Source organism: Lathyrus oleraceus, chromosome 4 (genome assembly GCF_024323335.1).
Source record: "Lathyrus oleraceus cultivar Zhongwan6 chromosome 4, CAAS_Psat_ZW6_1.0, whole genome shotgun sequence".
NCBI lineage: Eukaryota > Viridiplantae > Streptophyta > Magnoliopsida > Fabales > Fabaceae > Lathyrus > Lathyrus oleraceus.
The window spans coordinates 137,415,679-137,437,245 of NC_066582.1; the positions used below are offsets into that span (position 1 = coordinate 137,415,679).

The following is a 21,567-nucleotide window of genomic DNA, read 5'->3' on the forward strand; positions in this document are numbered from 1 at the left end:
TTCGACCCTGTCTTTATTAATTATATCCGAAACTTTACTTTTCATTGCACACTACAAAAACACCCATTTCGATTGCCTTTGATAAACACCATAACAATAGATAACGATAGATTGACACTTGGTCTCTGTGGATTCGACAATCTTTTATATTACTCTGACACGTTCGTATACTTGCGAACACCGCATCAAGTTATTGACCGCATCACGGACTCTTAGGGAGGCTCATTGCACTAGTATTCTCGCACTTAATCGAAACTCATCCAAGTTTTAAATTATAGTCTAATAATTATTGCTTTAGCCATAAGACTTATGCATAACAACTACCAGCGACTACATATTCATCATCGACGGTAGAAAGCGAAACACTATGATGCTTCTTACTATGCCAAAAAACTAAACAACTTCTAAATAAGTGACATGTACCACTAGTACTTCTCCTATCCGACTTCCATCCCGCAAAATCGGAATCAGAATAGCCTACTAAGCTACAAGCACTACCTTTATGATACCAAAAACTGTGATGGAAGGTTCTGTTAAGATACCTCAAAATACGTTTTACGATCTTAAAGTGGGGATCCTTAGGTGATGCTTGATATCTATAACACATGCACACACTAAACATGATATATGTCCTACTTGTTGTTAAATAAAGTAAGGATCCAATTATACCTCTATACCTGGTTACGTCAAAATCCACTCCTCTTTCATCTTTGTCAATAAGCACATTTAAAGTCGTAGGTGTTGAGATAATCTTAGAATCTTTCATATCGAACTTCTTAAGAAGCTCTAAACAATATTTAGTTTGACTTATGAAAGTGCCTTCCTCGACTTGCTTGATTTGCAATCCTAAGAAGTATGTTAGCTCTTCCATAAGTGACATCTCAAACTCTCTGTGTAAAACTCGCAAAATATTGACATAGAGATTCATTAGCGGTGCCAAATACAATATCATCAACGTAAGTTTGAGCTAAAAGAATATGCTTTGCTTATGATTATGAAAATAAAATTAATGCGAAAACCATTTAAGACAAGGAGAATTCATTGAACAAGATTTTAATGCAACAAAAATATTATTTTGATGCAAATGAAAATTAACTTTAATGCACATGCAAAATAATTCTTGATGCATGTGAAAAGTAGTTTTGATGCATATTAAAAGTATTTGAATGATTACGAGGCAATGAGAATAATTAAACATAAATAAGATAAATAAAGTGCAACTACACGAAGATAAAGGAGAATAAAACAATCATACCAATTACGATGATTTAAGACTAAACTTTCTGCACAAGCAACATCAACAAATAACAACGCAAATACAGAAAAAAAAAATGCAATACAATCACAAATATGATTGGATACATCTTCCTTCACGTGTCCTGAGAATCCATAAAGATTCCTAGACACTCATGCATAAAACAATAATAGATAGAACTAGGTACAAAACTTTAGTTGAGTCCTTGGGGTTAGTTGAGGCACACTTAGGATTCCATGTTATTTTATCATTGGGAACTTAAATGTTCATAACATGACAAAGAGGCTTGATGTGACCCTTATCTCCACAATAATGGTAAATAGCTTTAGATGAAATGATTCTTCTATTTCTTTTAATGATATTGGGGTTTTCTTAAAAACCTTCCCTCTTTCACTCAAAGAACTAGAACAAGTACAAGATAGTGAAGTAGCATATGTAGGTGTCCCTTAAAAGTTTCAATTTCATGTTTTAAAATTGTACACTCAACACATTCCACAACTTCATTCTTTTCAACTAAAGTATCAGAAACATTACAACATTCATCCATTAGAGATGTATGTGCTTCCTTAAGAGAATCTAAAGCATGATTAAGATTACTTATCTCCTCTTCATATTTTAAAATAATTTCTTTTTGGAGAGAATTTTCTTAAACACTTTTATAGAATCAACATACATGTCATTGAATGCATTCAACAACTCACTACAAGAATACTCATTATCAGAATCATAATTATATACCTTTGAATTTTCACCCTTCTTATGTGCCATCAAGCAAAAGTTGACACACTCATAATCTGAACTCGAGCAAGAATCATAGAAGGAGCTTTCATCCTCTTCTTCCCATGCGATGTATGATTTATGACCTTTGGAACTTTTTCCCTTCATCTTGTAGAAATCCTTGTCTTTACTTTTATGATGTTTTGTGAGACTTAGACAAATGGTTCTATAGTGTCCTAATTTACCACATTCATAACACATGATATCATCATCACCTTTCTTGAGATATTTCTTGGGTGGATGAGTATTTCTAAAATTCCCAAGACCTTTGTCGGTATGCTTAAGCTTATTTTTCTTTAGATATCTATTGTAGCATCTGACGAATAAACCCATTCTTCCTTTTTGGAAACTTCTTCGTCGAAGTTGTCACTTTCTTCCTTTGACTTATTCCATTTAGAAGATGAAGCTTTAAAAGAAAGATCTTGTTTCTCTTCTTTACCTTTATCTTTATTTTTTTTACTTTACTTCGCTATCGGCGAGTCGTTTCAGCTTATTCTCAGGCTCAACTAACTTTCCAAACATTTTTTAATATCCAAAGTACTAAGATCGTTTGATTCTTTTATAGAAGTGACCTTTAGTTTCCACTCCTTGTACATAGATCTCAATATTTTGTTAGTACAATCTTTGTTGGAAAAGGTTTTACCCAAGTTACAAAGTTTATTGATTAAATGGAGGAATCTAGTTTGCATGGAATCCAGGGATTCTCTGAGTTCCATACGAAATAGTTCAAACTCCTCTGTAAAGATATTGGTTTTAGAGTCCTTGACGTCATCCGTTCCGTTATAGAGAGTTTAAAGAGCGTCTCGCATACCTTTAGCACTTGTGTGATGTGAAATCGAATAGAACACTTTAGCGCTTAATGCATAAATAAGTATCTTCCTTGCTTTCAAATCATATGAAGCCTTTTTGGTTTCAGCATTATTCCAATGTTTTAGATGCTTAACAACGTCACCATTTCCCTTGGGAATAAATGATCCCTCGGTGACGACACACCACATATTTTTGTCAACGGATAACAAGTGTACATACATGTTCTCTTTCGAATAAGTATAATTTCTCCTTTTAAAACAGGTGCTATATTATACACTCCCTTAGGATCGTCATCTTCCGCCATATTCATAATTTTTGGATGTCGATTAGACACAATCAAAATGCCAGCTCTTGATGCCAATTTTTGGGTGTGAGTACGGGAGTAGAAAAACGGTCTAGAAGGGGGGTGAATATACCCAAATAAAATTCAATAGCCCTTTACAAAATCAGAGTATTTTCAAAAATAATTGTGAGCGGAAGGTTTGATGCAAAAATGTGAAAATTATACTATTTGAATTTCGATCATGTTATCACTATATTGTTTCACAAACACTAAATATGAATATGATGAAACACTATGTATTAGATTGATTCGATTGTGTAATTCACAAGAATTGTTTACACAATGATTCAATGTGAAGAATTATAATATCAATTTTTTCATAGAATATCAACCACTAATATAACTTAACAAGGTATCCAATTCCAACAAAACCTAATGCTTACGTGATAAATCACTATCAATGAATCAACAATAAACTATGATAGAATTGAAATACCTAAGCATGCGAATACTACGAAATTAAATTCAAGAGTAAGAGAGAGAAATGACACCGAGATTTTAATGCTTTGGCATTCGTCCTCGCTTTTCCTATGTGGACTCTTCAATGGTTTCACATTGGAACTTGCATAGTTCCTTGTTATTTGTTAAATATTTATAAGAGTTTATACAATCACAAATCCACAATACAACTGAGAAAATTAAAATCTCGTATCTGGATCTTGACTTGTATACAACATAATGTCAAACTCTTTTATCTAATCTTTACTCGAATTACGCATCTTGAATCTTCCAATATCACCAATATGCTCCAACCTTTAGTGTATAGCAAACAACCCCTTGATCCTACCGGTTCCTTAAGCGATGAATTGTCCAAAGATTTGAGAAGAACTTCACCTTATCCGTAGTCTTCCATACAGTCACTACTAAGGCCATTCTTTAGAGAAGAACCAACTTCTTTTGAATGGAATTTGTCATCACGATTGACAATCACCTCAATATTGCCAAAAACCTGAAAAACTCAACAAGATATCAAAGAACGGTTAGTTTTAAGGACACACCTCCTTCAATCAATTACAAATTTCTCGTTATCAAGATCTGAATCAAATTGAAGTTGAAGATGCAAGAATTTCGTTGCAAGACTTTGAACTTTCAAAATAGAGGAAATTGATTTTTCACAAAATCACAATGTTGACTATGATCAGATGATAAGATATTATATGAGAAAGATAATGGCAAAAAGGTTTTATATGTGCAGAGATTAAGCGCTGAAAATGGTTGAAAAAATCAGTTGAATTTGAATCAAGAGAAATTCATGATTTGAATCAAATGAACAAGTGAAGTGGAATAAAAGAAAAAATAGAATTTTGAACATTTGTCAGTTGCTTCGAATTATGAGGAAAATACTATTTGAATCAAGGACCTCGTGATTTAAATCATCTGCAAAAAATGATTCGGATCAAATGCAACAGGCCCAATTGGAAAATGCTTGAAAATTGTATGATTCAAATCATGTACAATATTTTATTCGAATTAAATCAAACAGGGGTTAGCTGTAAGAAATTGAATCAAATCATGTGTAAAAAATGATTTGTATCAAATGGTTAGAAAATTCTAGTTCTGCATATGTCCAACTTTATTTGAATTAGAAAGTGTGTTTGATTTCCATGATTCGAATCAAACACATAAAATCTAAAATTTTCATAGTTGTAAAAGCACTTTGAGATTTTACTTTGAATCAAACTAAAAAAAAAACATAAAAGATTTTTATTCTACTTACTCATGTAATTGACCAAAAACATCATGATCAAGATCAAACCTAACCAATGGTTTCTGCATGTTGTCATACCCCAAAATTTGCCCTCCCCTTTTTCATCTTTTCACTCAACCCTTGACTTGAGAATCATTTGCACACACTCATGTTTCATTCACGTGCATTAATCATTCATTCATACTTAATAGTTGATCATTATAGATTCAAAGCTCTTGGTTTGCAAGCTAACGTTTGTGTGTGAATAAAAGATCAAGGGCATGGCTTTGACAATTCATCTGAGTGTGGGGGGAGGTAAAAGCCTAATTTCTTGTTGATTTGGTTATGGGGCCTTATGTGTGTTCTATGGGCCTTGTATTGGCTACCTAAACCCTAATGGGGGCTCATATATTGGAGATTTGTTTGTAAGGCATCTTGATCCATTTAAAGGTCTTGATTGAGGGGTATGCCTCATTACAACCCTAATCAATGAGGGTATGGTCCTAGTATGCTTTGTGACTTGACTTTTCATCTGGTGACAAATGAAACCCTAATTCTTGACTATAGTACTATGGGATCTTGTGGGTGTTCTTGAGCTTTGGCTTGATCATCTAAACCCTAATCATGGGTCTATGTATTGAGAATCTGTTTGTGAATCCTCATGCTTGGTTTGAAGATCTTGGTTAGAGGGTGTGCATCATAAAACCCCAATTAGGGAATCTTGGTGCTTGTATGCCTTGTTGATTTGACTTTTGGCCTTTGGCTTTGTTTCAAACCCTAATTCATTTGGAGGGGATTCTTGCCTATCATGTCATGCATCGTCAATCATAAAATTCACTTTGTGCATGAGAATCATTCGTTTGACCTACATGTCTACATGCCTGGGGTTTCATCTGATCTAAGGCCTTGCTCAAGAATCCATGCATATGCATTCTACTTAAACATTCCTAATCCATTGATTCTAACCTTATGTTACTTTCAAGTTCATAAGTTCTTGGTCTTTAGTGTATGGTTCATGATTACATTAATCTTTTCGTCCATTGTTTGTCACTGTCTTATTGTGATTCATCAGGCATTATATCATTAATTCTTAACTCATCCATGCATTTAGTCCACTTAATTCATAAGATTCAAATACTTAAAGGTGATTCATTCATTCATAGATCAAACTTGGTTTTTAGTTGAAATTCATTCAGAGGTCAAATTTTGTTTCACATTCAATCATGATCATTCATTCATTCATTAGAATAGAATGTTCCTTATAAAAAGAGAAATAAAAATTACCTTTTTAGAAAAGTTAATTTTTGGTCAACTGTTGACTTTTTGGTCAACTGTTGACTTTTTGGTCAACTGTTGACTTTTTGGTCAACTAGTTGACCAAAGTCAACCATTACATTTTTCCTAAACCTAATGCTCATTACATCTTCATAACTCCATGAGTTTCCATCATTGTCATAAGCAAGAAATCCCTCTTCAAGATTGGTCATGCCTTGGTTTCACTTTGCCTTTCCTTGATCACATTTGATGTCATTGCCAAGCTAAGCCAATTCCAAACATGACCATTGCAACCCTACATCATGTAACATTCACACAAGCAATACATCACACATTACAAGGGTACATTCATTTGAACTAAGGCCTAACTTAAGATATATCAATCCTAATCACATGGCTCATGGTAGCATGGACCAAACCAGATGGCCTTAACTCTGCAAACATTAGTATATTTTCCTGCATTAAGTGCCAAAGAGAGAAGCATGAGCAGATGCATGAACGAGTTTGTAAACCATGGGTATAAACCCTGCATACCTAGCAGGCCAAGTCAGAGCATGCAGTAACAAGGAACTCAGGAAATGGCAAGTGGAATGCTAGATGGATTCAGTTTAATTCAATGAATTTTGCTCGACTGAGCAGTTAACCTAACAAACATTAATAAAACTAATTGCATAAATCCTAATTGTCCTAATAAGCTAACCGATTTCATTAACTAACTTCCATATTTGCTTACTAACATTAACTTCATTTCCAAATGCAAAAAGCGAATTTTTTACAGTAATACCATGTTTTAAAGAAATATATTTCAATCTACCATCCATTCACTCCGTATTTCCCAAACTACCATTCGTTCAAAAAAAAAAATTGGAATCCTATAAGAGCCGCCCAATGAAAGGGCAACCCTGTTGAAAAGTGATAAGGGACCGCCCAATGAAAGGGCGGCTGTGTGTATATTGAAAAATTTAAAGAAGGACCGCCCAATGAAAGAGCGGCTGTGTAGGAAATGGAAATTTATTTCATTTCATAAATACAGCGTAATAAATCATTAATTATGTATATTTATTATTTATATTTTTAAAATAGAAAATAAATCATTAATGATAAAAATTATAACTTAATATATAAATAATATTATTAAAGATATCAATTAATTAGTTATGGAAATTAAAATTTTTAATTTAGAAGTTTAATATATTATGATGTTACCTAAATTAAAAATTGAAAATTAATATAGTAATTATATTATATAAAGATGATAATGTAGAAATATTATGTTCAAATGTATTTGTTTATTTAAATAATGTAAACTATTATTTGTAAATTATTTAAAAATATATAAATTAGTATTGTATTATAATTTGATAATGATGATAAAATTTATAATGTAATATACAAATGATATTATTTACTATATCAATTTATTAGTTATGCATATGATATTATTTACTATATCAATTTATTAGTAATATAAAATAAGATTTATAATTTAATATAGTATTGATAGTGTATAAATGTATTTTCACAATTTAATATATTATTATGTAACTTAAAAATATTATTTTGGTATTTATCCAAATATATGTATTTATTTAATTAAATATAAAAAGTGCCAAACATATATATATATATATATATATATTAACGAAGAAATAACATATTTGACATTTCACCAGAAAATTAAAAACTAATCGGTAGTAGCTCCGGCGTTGGGACATCGAGATCGGTTGTGACCATGAAGACGACATAAGGTGCATTTTCTCTCCAACGTATCATTTGTGTCCATTTCCGTTCTTATACGCCTGTTTACTGGGCGACCTTTCTTGTTCCTTCTCATGCTAGGATTATGGCATAGTAGATCTCCTTCAAAAACGGGCCAATATGCATCGTATGGCAGCACTGGGAAACTATTACTGTAAACCCCAAATAGGTTTGAAACCTTGTAAACGGTGGACAGAAGACCGTATGCGTCCTGGCGTATCTTGGAACACGCAGCGATAACATGTGAACAAGGAACACGAAAAGCTTGAAACTTTCCGCAATCACACCAACCATCTTGTAGGTTGACCTTGTAACGTCCCATAGGCTTCCCCTCACCATGGTCCATTGTCTCTAATAGACATAGCCTGCATCCTCAATAAGCTTAAACAGATGTTGTATCTCACTCCTAGGACCTCTTATCTCTTTTTGTATCACACTCTTATGCTTGTATACTTGCGTAATCCGAGTGACATTCTCAGGATATCGGTCTTGCAAGGAAAGCAATATGTGTCTAGGTGCTACATGTATCTTTGCCAAATCAGCGACATGTTCCTTCTCATCTGTGGTCAACCTACCAATAAACGAATGACCTTCTAATCTATCAGGTAAACCATGATTATGTAACCCACATTTTACATCAATCTTCCAACCAGATCCATCTTTCGCCGGAGTCGACCTGATTTTAAATGGGCATCCACATTTCTTGGACGCACTTTGGGTACCACTATCACTAATCTTGTGTTTCCCACCTTTATCACAACCAAATTATTTTGTTACTTCTCCCTCTCTTCCCCGTTTCAGTATCTGAACGACTGATAATAACAGTTACTTTATTATCGATTCCAACCTCTTTAATCCATCTGATAACCTATTCTCGTGTACCAAATCTTTTCGTCTTCATAAACGCATCAGTAGTATCTACACATATTTGGGGAAGATTTTCCATTCCTGCAAAATAATAAAAATAATAATAATAATAAAAATAAAAATAAAAAAGTGAACCGGAACACTCCATGAAAGAGTTCCGGAACACATATAATACAAACCGGAACACTTCTCCAAAGAGTTCCGGTATGTATAAATTTGTTCACCGGAACTCTTTCAAGAAGTGTTCCGGTTTTGTAAATTTTTTCTGATTGAACCGAAACTCTTTCATGAAGTGTTCCGGTTCATTGATTTGTGTGTTCCGGAAGTCATTCTTGAAGTCTTCCGGTTTGGGAAAAATACACACCGGAAATCTTTTTGCACGAGTTCCGGTGCGAGGGATGTGAAAGTGTAATTTCTAAAATTTTCAACTGAATGGTAAAAATGAAATGATAAATTGGTTAAAACCAATTAAGAGTAGAATGAGAATTTTTAAAAATTTGTAGGGGTATGAGGCTAACTGTAAGGGTACAAGGTAAAATTTTCTGGCTGAAGCCAATTCAATGGGCCTAATACCCACAATCCATGCGCCTGGGTTTCCATTGCACCCCATTCTGGATTCAGATACCCCATGTTGAGCCCATTTTATTTGTTTGTTTTAATCATGATTATTAATTTTTTTTGCATAGATTAATTATTGCTAATCATGGTAATTAGGATGTTAATAAGTATTAACACTTTTTAGAATTAGAATTTTAACTTGACTAGAATTTTAGGAACATTAGAGTTAGGATATTAATATGATTAGAATTAATTCTTAATTAGAGAATTAGATATAATTATGGCTAATTAGTTCTAAATAGATTTTAATATTAGAATTAATTTCCTAACTGATCATCCATGTGAATTGACCTTTTTACCCCTAGGTTTTATTTTAGTCATAGAATTTCATGTTCCCTCAGGGTTAAAAATAGATTTAGATTAATTATCCATTTTAATCAGATTAATGTTCATGTGATAGTTGGTAATTTGGTTAATTTACCCTTAATATGGCATGACCCCTTAGTTAGAATCTTGTAAACCAAGAGTCATTTGTCTCGTACACAAACATTTTATTCCTTCTTTTTTGGCTAAGATGCTTGTTTACTCTTTGGTTCAGAGTCTATTCCTTCATGGGTCCAAGATATCGCTTTTCTTTAATTTCAAATTGTTTATTCCCTACAGTGATATATTTCTCCTTCTACCAAACAATATTGTTTTTGGGCCCCGTATATACCCTTTTAGGACGATATAGCGGCAGTCCACCTTGTGAACCAAAACTTGTTTGTCTCGTACACAAACATTTTATTCCTTCTTTTTTTGGCTAAGACACATGTTTACTCTTCGGTTCAAAGTTCATTCTCCTTTGTGGGTTCCCATGTTACCATTATGTTGGTGCAAGTTATACTTTTCATCACTTCCAATCTCTCTTTGTTCTCGTGGTTCCACAGACTACGAATGCTCTGGCTTTCTCATTGCACAGTGAGAATACGTAGGCACGAGGATGCGAGTCCTTGGCGAGCATAATCCTAATTATTTATTCTGCCTTAGGGCACCATTCATATCTTTTATGAACCATTATCTACCTTTAATCATTGAACCGCTCACCCCAGTGACATACTGTTTCTTTGAAACCAAATACAGTTTTCTTTGGAATTCTATATATACCCTTTTAAGAAGATATAACGGCAGTCCATATTTGTACAGAGAGTTATTTGTCTCGTACACAAATATTTTATTCCTTCTTTTTTGGCTAAGACGCCAGTTTCCCTCTATGGTACAAATTGCATTTCTCCTATGGGTTCCAATACACTTATCTTTGGTTCCAAATTATACCCTTTTGTCACTTTTACCAAATCCTTCTTTTTGCAACCTTGGTTACTTTTTTCTATCACTTCATTCATCTCCATGATGCATTCATAATACTACTTTCATTCACTTCATATGATATACTGTTATTTTTGAGCCAAATACACTATCTCTTTGAGCTCCATCTTGTGTCTGCTTGTGAACCATGAGTTGTTTAGGCTATGACACCAAACACTTAATTCTCTTTGTTTTCGGCTATACCATATAATGGCAGAAGCTTTCGGCTACCCACATATTGGTCAACGACAGTTTTACTCTTGGGTTCAGATCTCATCCTTTGTTGGAGTTCAAATCATACATTCCTTTGCTTCAGACCATACCTTAACCATAACTTCTTTTCACCTTCTTTCACTAGTTCTATGAACTACGGAGCTCTGAATTCCTTATTGCACTATAAGGATATAAAGGCATGAGGGCCTCAATCCTCACCGAGAACTCTATCTATTCTTTTTCTTTCCCTCATGCTTTCGCGAGTAATCCTTTAAATATAACACACATTCGAGCAAGAACAATCAAAATGGTTCATGTTGAGTACAATGGATGTTAGGGGTGCTAATACCTTCCCCTTGTATAACCGATTTCCTTACCAAAATTTCTCTTTCCCCTGAATTTTATTGAATTTTTCCCTTTCTTTCGGTAATGAATAAAGTTTGATGGAGACTCTGTTATATGTTCAAGCGTGCGATACGTTCGGGTATATTTCTTCTAGCTTCACATGCTAAAAACGAATCTTTTCAAACTTGATTTCGAGAAGTGCAATCATGAAGGAGAGTCAATAATCGAAATTAAATCAATGATGAAAGTGATAAGACAAGCAAAAAATTAACCAGATTTAGGTTCTCCCCCTGAATGAATTAGGGACATGCAACTACAGATTATGTGAATCCTAATTCATTGATTTGTACACCATTGTTATTGTCATTGTTATTGTCAATCCACTTGCATTTAAATAAAGAAACTTTAAATATAACATAACAAATCTCTTCCATTACAAAATTCTTATCTTTGAAACTAGAGAAATACTTGGATTCAGCCTCAGCCAAAACCCCATTATTTTTTCACCTTTAGTATATTTTCTTTTCTTCTACAAACTAGAGGAACCCTAAATTATAGGAGGGGTGATAGATGAATCGTCTATCTATTTGTTTAAACAAAAAAAATTATTATTATATTAATTTATAACATTATTAAATATAAATATTAAAAATATAATATATTTATAAATTATGAATAAGTAATAAAAATATTAACTTGTTAGTTTTTCCATATCCCTTCTTGATGATCGTAACGAAAATAATGCCCATTAACTTCATCATTTTCTTCATATGATGTACACACATGTGTTGATAAAGAAGGGGCCTCGGAAATATCAAGAGCTAAATCTTGACTTTAATCACTAGAATGGATGTGTTTTCCTTAGAGAACCACTGACCCCCTACTGTTATATGGACTAATGACATAAAACACTTTTTTCTTCTTCTTGAGATGACATGATGAAAGGTTCGTTAATATAAAATGCCTTGTATAGTTTACCTAGTGTGAATCTTGATTCATCAATTTGTACATTATTGTTATTGTCAATCCACTTAGATTTAAATAAAGGAAATTTAAATATAACATAATAAATTTCCCAAGTCTCTTCAATGATCCAAAGTACGATCTAGATGCATGCCATTACAATATTCTTATTTATTGAACTAGAGAAGTACACGTGGAACCATATTTTGCAGATTAAGGAAGCTCTCAAGTTCTTAATGATTAATATGTTTTTGATGATGACAACTAAATGTAAGCATAACAAGTGGTTAAATATGAAAGCAGGCTCAGTAGGGATTGGTGGGTTTAATGATTACTACAAACATCCTCTAATGATGACACCTAATCAGAATATAACTCAAGTCTCATCTACAAGTAAAATTCAAGTAAGTGTCTATAAGATTGAATTAGCTGACAAGTCTTGAAGCTTCAAAGTATGAAAGAGCGGAAGTGTGGAAGCTCTCCATATTGCGTTTGGGTGAACAGGATGTTATAAAAGCAAAAAGGATTTTTTATAAAGTTATACGGATAAATTACACACACACACACATACAAAAACATGTTTACAAGCCTTTTTTCTTAAAGAATTATTCCTAAAAATGTTTTTCAGTCGTACTAGTTGATCAGGAACTGTCTGAATGATTTTGGACAAAATCTATATTATCCAATCGATTGGTACCTATACCCAATCGTTTGGGTCAATATAAAAGTTTTATATATATATATATATATATATATATATATATATATATATATATATATATATATATATATATATATATATATCCTTTCTTTCCCTTTTAAAGATCCTAAATGATTAATTTGAGGTCTTCCAATCAGTTGGAGCAAGATGTCAATCGATTGGAACATTAATTTTGGCCCAAGAATTTTTCCTTTTTTGTGCCACCCTCTAGCCTATATATAAAGGTCATTCCCTTCATATTTTCATCATCCATAATTGTAAGCACTCTATCTCACACCTCACTCTATCTCTAAAAATATTTTTCAACTTTCTCTCACTTATATTTAGCCGTAGCGCTTATGAGAAAGTCCTTTTGTTTAGTGAAAAATTATTTGTAATTCTGGAAGGGTAGTATTGTAAATTACCTAAGGAACATTTTTAACTTGGTTGAATAATTTATTCTTAAGAGATTGTTTGTTTGGATTTGAAGCTAAACCCTTTAAAATATTTGGTTTGGGGATTTAGTTACTAAGTCACCAGTTTGGTTCGTAAGCTCAGCATGTTGAAAAGCTTTCATCGGATCGAAAATAACTTGATATTAAACATCAACTTAGTTCATGGTGATCTTGGTAAAAAACCTCGGTTTTTTTTTGTAAGCTTATTTTAGTGAAAAGCTTCCTAAGGTTCAAGATAATTCCAAAATCTTAGTGGTTCATGGTTAGTCTGTTCAAAATCCCGGTTCGATTCATGAGTTCAACAAGGTTTAAAAGCTCACCTTTGTTTAATATAATCCCGTGTGAAGTCTAGATTTAGCTTGGGAACTAACCGCTTCAAGTTGATGTTTAGAAATAAGACTAACTACTTTAACCCGTCATTTGGAAGTAAGACTGGCAGTTTCTCTCTGTTGTTCTTTATTTGGTTGGATGTTAGGCAGGAACTTATTTTTCCTTGTATAAGTGATCACACTGAATTACACCGTGTTTTTGACTCGGATTTCACATGTTTATTAGGGCTTTATTATCATTTTATTTGTATTATTCTCTCTTTTCTCTTGTTTTCAGATATTTAGCACTTTCAGACTCTTTTGGAAGAAACGAAGCAAAAAGACCTAAAATTAGGGTTTTTTGGCGAAATTACACACATGGTGTTACACATGGCGGCCGCTATAGGGAAAGCCATGAGTCATCAGCCCTCAACTATGAGGTAACCGCCACGTTCCCATGATCCATCCCATTTACACATATGGCGGGCGCCATGAAGGGATGGCAGGCGCCACCTTTGTAAATCACGTTCCCACTAAGTCCCACTAAGGAGAAGTTGGAGGGCACCATGGTCTTTACAAACGGCTGAAAATATCTATAAATAGCTCATTCCATTTCGTTTTCTAATCATCCAACTTAGTTTTACAACACTAAGCATATATTTATCATTTGTAATAGCGATAATCCGTCACATCAGGGGGTTATCGCACCTTTGTGAGATTGAGTTAGGTCACTTCGAGTTGCTGTCGTCTTTAGCTTCAGGAGTCGGAGGTTTATTTTTGTACCAGAATCGAAGCCTCCGTTTGGAGCAGGTTCTTATTTATCGCTTTATTTATTTATTTCCCGCATCGCTTTTATTTTATTTATTTCCCGCATTGCTTTTATTTTATTTATTTCTCGCACTCGCTTTACTTTATTTATTTCCTGCACTCGCTTTACTTTATTTATTTTCCGCACTCGCTTTATTTTATTTACTTTCCGCATTCGCTTTACTTTATTTATTTTACGCACTTTACTCGCTCTCTACGCCTCACATTCTAAAACAAACTTTTCATCATGATTAACACCGTTGTGTTCATTTGTGTTACCATGTATGGCTAAACCTTTTAAAGGCTAGAATGTAAGGATCGCGGTTAAAGTAACGTTTCACATATTGAAATCTGTAGAAATACTTTAAAGGCTGTTTTGATTTTTAACTTGAGTTTTCTAAAACAAACTTGGTTAGTTTTAATTATTCGAGGAGTGCGAAAGCACCCTGGCTTAGTAACTAGGAATGTTTATCACTTTAAGGAAAAACTAATTTTGAAACTGTTTTCGGATGCATTGATAGGTTTAAAATCAGGAAACTCCTTGGGTAAACTTTTCAAATCAAAATCACTTTTCAACTAAGTTTACGAGTCTCATTTCTTAAAAATAGGTTTACTACTTTAGAGTTCTGCGCACCTTTTATAAGTGACAATAAAAGGCCTTAATTTAAGGGTAAACTCTGTTCTGAATACGGGAAAACGACAGTTCCCGTTAAATGGATTCTTTTCAAGAGCAGAAAATATTGCCTCATAAGTAGTTCTATTTAGACAATCGAAACATCACTTAACTGACGTGAATTACATTCAACCTATCTTTACCTGCATTTATTATTTACCTTCGTTTTGCAAACCCAATATCTCTTTTATACCGCCTTAGATAAACATCGTAACGATAGTAATCGATATATTGACGATTGATCTCTGTGGGATCGATATTCTTTTATATTACTCTGACGTAATTCGTGCACTTGCGAATACACGCGAACAAGTTTTTGGCGTCGTTGCCAGGGACCAACTTCATCAAATTTCGTACCTTATTGTTACACCGTATAGACTAAGGCATTATTAGCCGGTAAATGCGAAGAACCCATAGTACCGGAAATTTAGTAAATCCTTTAGCAGAACCCGAACGTTATACTCGTACACGCCTCTTACTCATCCAAATTAAGAAAGTTATGGTCGAGAATCGCGATAGGAGACCTCTTAAGGAATTCGCCCAACCCTCTGATGAGGAACCTAGTTCGAGTATAGTAAACCCCCTTATACCTGCTAACAATTTCGAACTAAAACCATCTTTGTTGCAATTAGTGCAACAGAACCAATACACGGGTCTCGCTACTGAGAACCCGAATCAACATTTAAAAGTTTTTATCCAACTAGCCAACACCTTTAAATCTAATGGCGCTTCACCCGATGCGATCCGTTTAAGATTATTTCCTTTCTCCCTCAGGGATAGAGCACGTTCATGGCTAGATTTACTTCCATCTAATTTAATAACTACCTGGGAAGACCTTAGGAGAGTATTCCTTCCTGATATTTTCCCCCTAGCAAGACTGTTGTTCTTCGAAACCAAATAACTAGGTTTTCTCAAAACCAAGGAGAATCGCTTTTCGAAGCTTGGGAGAGATATAAAGAGCTATTAAGAGTCTGCCCATACCAAGGCCTAGAACAATGGTTGATCATTCATACCTTCTACAATGGACTCCATTATAACACCAAGATGAGCATCGACGCTGCCGTAGGCGGCACGCTGATGAACAAACCTTATCCAGAAGCTTGTGACCTAATTGAGGATATGGCCCAAAACCATTATCAATGGGGAACTGAACGAGCATCAATAGAGAAAAAGGAGACCCAAGGTGGAATACATGAGGTAAGCTCTCTAGACATGATGCAGGAGAAAATGGACGCTTTAGCCCTTAGGATCGAACATATGTCTACAAACACTAACACCGTAGCAGTAGTCCACACAGAGTGCGAGCTCTGTGGATCTAAAGGACACGAATCGGCGGAGTGTAACCTTTTGAACGAACTAAATACCGACCAAGTGAATTACGCCCAAGGTAACCCATTTTCAAACACTTACAACCCTGGATGGAAGAATCATCCGAATTTCTCCTATAAAAACCAGAACCCTATCCAAAATCATGCACCTCAGAGACCGCAAGGTTATCAAGCCCAAAAACCAAATCAACCTATGCAAGTTGTGCCCCAGAAGTCTAACCTTGAGAAGATCATGGAAAGCTTTATATCGGGCTAGACTCAGCAAAATAAAGAATTCCTAAACCAAAACATTCACGTAAACGAACTTATAATGCAATTAGGAACCAAGGTTGATCAGATAGTCACTCATAACAAGATGCTTGAAACCCAGATCTCACAGGTAGCACAAAACCAAGCCCCACAAACTACACCTGAAGGCCAATTTCCTGGACAACCTCAACCAAACCCTCGAGGGCAAGCTAACGCTATCTCGTTACAAAGTGGGACCGCTTACGAAGGGCCTCAGAACCCAGCAATGAGCGAGTCCAAATCTTCTAAAGAAAATATGCCTACCAACCAAGAAGAGGAACCGGAGGAACCCGAGAAACAAACCAACCAAGGAGGTGAAGCCAAGGATAAAACTTGCAAACCACCGCCCCCGTACAAACCACCAATCCTGTATCTGCAAAGACTTAAACAAACCAAAGTCAACAACCAATATCAAAATTTTATAAAAGTGATAGAAAAGCTTCATGTAGAGATTCCTTTTACCGAAGCTATCACCCAAATTCCGTCTTACGCCAAATTTCTCAAAGACATCTTGACTAACAAGCGTAGGCTCGATGATCCAAAACCCTTGGAATGCAACTTTATTTCTGAGGATAAACTTGCTAAGAAGGAGAAAGACCCTGGTAGTTTTTCTATACCTTGCATTTTAGGAAGTCATGTGATCGACAAAGCTTTCTTAGACTTAGGCGCTAGTGTAAGTTTAATGCCCTTAGCTGTATGTAAGAGGTTAAACCTAGGAGAATTACAACCAACTAAGATGTGCCTACAATTAGCCGATAGGTCTGTTAAGTATCTTGTAGAAATTTTAGAAGACATCCCAGTTAGGATCGGTCAACTTTATATCCCAACAGACTTTGTGGTCATGGATATAAAAGAAGACGAAGATATCCCTATCCTTTTAGGTAGACCATTCTTATCAACCGCTGGAGCTATAATAGATGTCAAAAGAGGAAAATTAACCTTTGAAGTAGGGGACGAAAAGATCGAGTTCATTCTTTCGAAATTCCTGATGGCACCAATTCTAGGAGACACATGTTATGCGATCGATATCATAGATGAGTGCATAAGAGAATTTGATCAGGGAGAACCTAAGATTGAACCATTTTCAAACCCGAATGAAAAGGATGACGAGTTAGAGGAAACAGAACCTCGCACTAACGAATTTTTGGGTCTTACTCCAGACCCTTCACCTGATTCTCAAAAACCAGCCCAAGAACTTAAGGAACTACCCAAGAACCTAAGATATGAGTTCATGGATGAAGAGATGGATCGCCCAGTAATAGTCAGTGCCACCTTAAACCAAGACGAGACGAATCGACTATTGAATGTTTTAAGAAGGTACCCCTCTTCCTTAGGGTACAACATCTCTGATTTAAAAGGTATTAGCCCATCCGTGTGTATGCACAGGATCTCACTAGAGGAGGATTCGAAACCTTCCAGAGAACATCAGAGAAGAATCAACCCTATGATGAGCGAGGTAGTAAAGAAGGAAGTCCTTAAACTACTAGAAGCTGGTATAATCTATCAGATCTCTGATAATAAGTGGGTAAGTCTTGTACATGTGGTACCTAAGAAGGGAGGTATCACAGTCGTGAAGAACGAAAAGGGAGAGCATGTCGCTAAACGCTTAGATGGCGGATGGCGTATGTGCATAGATTATAGGAAGCTCAATAAGGCAACTAGGAAAGACCATTTCCCCCTTCCATTCATAGATCAAATGCTGGAGCGTCTTGCTAGGCACTCTTACTTTTGTTATCTTGATGGATATTCTGGATTTTTCCAAATACTCATTCACCCCGAGGATCTAGAGAAAACAACCTTTACCTATCCTTACGGAACGTTTGCTTACAGACGAATGCCGTTTGGACTCTGTAATGCGCCAACTACTTTCCAATGTTGTATGATGTCAATCTTCGCAGATTATCTCAACAGAATCATGGAAGTATTTATGGACGACTTCTCGGTGTGTGGATTAAACTTTGAAGACTGCCTTATCAACCTTGAGAAAATCCTAGAGAGATTCGTAGAAGTTAACCTTATGTTGAACTGGGAGAAGTGCCACTTTATGGTCAAAGAAGGCATAGTGTTAGGACATATAATATCTGAAAGAGGCATTGAGGTCGATAAAGCAAAGATAGAAGTTATAGAAAACCTTAACCCTCCTAAGATAGTTAGAGAAGTCCGTAGTTTCCTTGGACACGCCGGTTTCTACCGACGCTTTATAAAAGACTTCTCTAAAATAACAAAACCCCTGACCGGCCTTCTGATGAAAGACATCGAATTTATTTTCGATGAGAAATGCATCAAAGCCTTTAACCAATTAAAGTAAGCATTAATTTCAGCACCCATTCTACAAACCCCAGATTGGACTAAACCCTTCGAAATAATGTGTGATGCTAGCGATTTCGCTATAGGAGATATTTTAGGGCAAAGAAAAGATAAGAAACTACACGTAATATATTACGCTAGTAGAACCCTAGATGCCGCTAAATTAAATTATATAACAACAGAGAAGGAACTCCTAGCTGTAGTTTTCGCAATCGATAAATTTAGGTCTTATCTCGTAGGATCTAAGATTATAGTCTATACAGACCATGCAACTATTCGTTACCTTCTGAGCAAAAAGGATGCAAAACCTAGATTACTCAGGTGGATCCTTTTGCTACAAGAATTCGACTTAGACATTAGAGACAAAAAAAAGGAACAGAAAACGTAGTTGATGACCATCTTTCCAGATTAGAGCATTTAAAGCCAGATCATTTACCTATAAATGACTACTTCACCTATGACAGACTAGTAGCTAAGATAGATACCACTCCCCTTGAACCTGATAGAGATAACCTTGGGACGATTTCAGAAATTAGCAAAGTACCATGGTACGCTGATTTTGTGAACTATCTAGCCGCTAATATCATACCACCTGACCTCAACTATCAACAGAAGAAGAATTTCTTTAAAGATATAAGACACTTCTATTGGGACGAACCATTCCTTTTCAAAGAGGAACTGATAACATATTTCGAAGTTGCGTCCCAGAAGAAGAAGTCAGAAACATCATAGAGCATTGTCATTCTTCACCCTATGGTGGACATTCAAGCACATCCAAGACATACGCTAAGATCCTTCAAGTTGGTCTTTATTGGCTGACATTATGGCGTGATGTCCATGCTTATATTGTCCGATGTGACCGGTGCCAGCGCGCTGGAAACATCTCAAGACGTGACGAAATGCCTTTGAAGAACATTCAAGAAGTAGAACTATTTGACGTTTGGGGTATAGATTTCATGGGACCTTTTCCATCTTCATTAGGAAACAAGTACATTTTGGTAGCAGTTGACTATGTGTCCAAGTGGATAGAAGCTATAGCCATACCCACCAACGACACAAGAGTAGTCATCAAGATGTTCAAGAATAATATCTTTCCCATATTTGGAGTTCCACGACTTGTCATAAGCGATGGTGGATCACATTTTATATCCAGGATATTTAATAAACTCCAAAGGAAATATGGAGTGAAACACAGAGTAGCAACACCATATCACCCCCAGACTAATGGTCAAGTGGAAGTATCCAACAGAGAGATTAAGCAGATCTTGGAGAAAACTGTATCAATATCTAGAAAAGATTGGTCTAAAAAGCTAACAGAAGCACTGTGGGCTTACAGAACTGCTTACAAGACCCCCATTGGAACTACACCGTACCAGTTGGTCTACGGGAAGTCATGCCACTTACCTTTTGAACTCAAGCACAAGGCATATTGGGCCATCAAGACCCTAAATTTGGATTACCTAGCATCTGGCAAGAAGCGAATCCTTGATATTCACAAATTGGAGGAACTTCGCCAGAACGCTTATGAGAATGCCGTTATATACAAGGAGAGAACCAAAGCTTGGCACTACAAGAGGATCGTGAAAAAGGAATTTAATATAGGAGACTCTGTTCTTCTTTTCAATTCGAGATTACGTCTTTTTCCAGGTAAGCTGCATTCGAGATGGACAAGCCCCTTTGAGGTGTCCAAAATCCTGAAATCTGGAGCAGTTGAAATCTGGAACAACTCCTGTAATCCATTCATGGTAAATGGACAAAGACTAAAGCAATACCAAGGAGGTGACATACCCATAGAATGTCATGACCAAACTCTGACCGACCCTCTAGTTCCTACCTCTAACATATAAAGTTCGAATCGTCAAGCTAACGACGTTAAATAAGCGCTACATGGGAGGCAACCCATGACTTCTTTTCCTTTACTTTTACTATTTTCAATTTATATTTTTTGTTTTATATGTATATCTATGTGGAGACTAACAGTTACAATATTTGTGATTTCAGGTGTCCTCTGTTTCTAATCTAACTTTTCAGGAATGGAGAATATCGACACTATGCCAGTAATATTTCGTGACCCAGTTCAAGAGCAGCGCTACGCCGTGCTTTCACAGCGCCCGATGCTGCCTACCAGATATCCCGACTCGAGCTGCATGGAGGCATTAGGCATTGAGACTAGTGTCAGGAACTTGTGCAATCAGTTACAGTGGGATGAATATATAAATGTTATGCACGTGACTTACAGGAACCTGACTTTGGAGTTCCTGAGCTCGCTTATCTACGAGCCTTATGTTGGTCACGCCAGTGGTGGAGGATACATTAACTTCAGATTGTTTGGGGCAGAATACACCTTCAACCACAAGCGTTTCGGCGACTTGCTTGGTTTTCATACTGCCTATGATGCTTCGTCTGAGCTCCCTATGATCTACTTTCTGAGCCGACACGTCGAGAAGTTTTGGAGCGATATCACGTGTGGAGGTAGTCTTGACCCTTCAACCCATATCTCCAACAA

At 35.5% G+C, this 21,567-nt stretch overlaps 1 protein-coding gene and 1 non-coding gene across 2 annotated transcripts; both read right to left on the minus strand.

The window, feature by feature from the left end:
- Positions 1 to 307: 307 nt before the first annotated feature.
- Positions 308 to 928, minus strand: LOC127136405 (secreted RxLR effector protein 161-like). Its single transcript, XM_051062963.1, has 2 exons — positions 678 to 928; positions 308 to 596 (listed from the first exon to the last, which is right to left on the minus strand). The coding sequence occupies exons 1-2, from the start codon at positions 926 to 928 to the stop codon at positions 308 to 310; spliced, it is 540 nt and encodes a 179-aa protein (XP_050918920.1).
- A 15,092-nt stretch (positions 929 to 16,020) lies between these two features.
- Positions 16,021 to 16,127, minus strand: LOC127076996 (small nucleolar RNA R71). Its single transcript, XR_007786991.1, has one exon. It is a non-coding gene; the product is annotated as a small nucleolar RNA R71 (small nucleolar RNA).
- Positions 16,128 to 21,567: the final 5,440 nt, after the last annotated feature.

Excerpts from the sequence above, each read along its gene's own strand:
- LOC127136405 (XM_051062963.1), bottom strand. The coding sequence starts at position 928 with ATGAATCTCTATGTCAATATTTTGCGAGTTTTACACAGAGAGTTTGAG. Across the intron at positions 597-677 it reads GTGGATTTTGACGTAACCAG|ATATCAAGCATCACCTAAGG; the intron begins GTATAGAGGTAT and ends CATGTGTTATAG.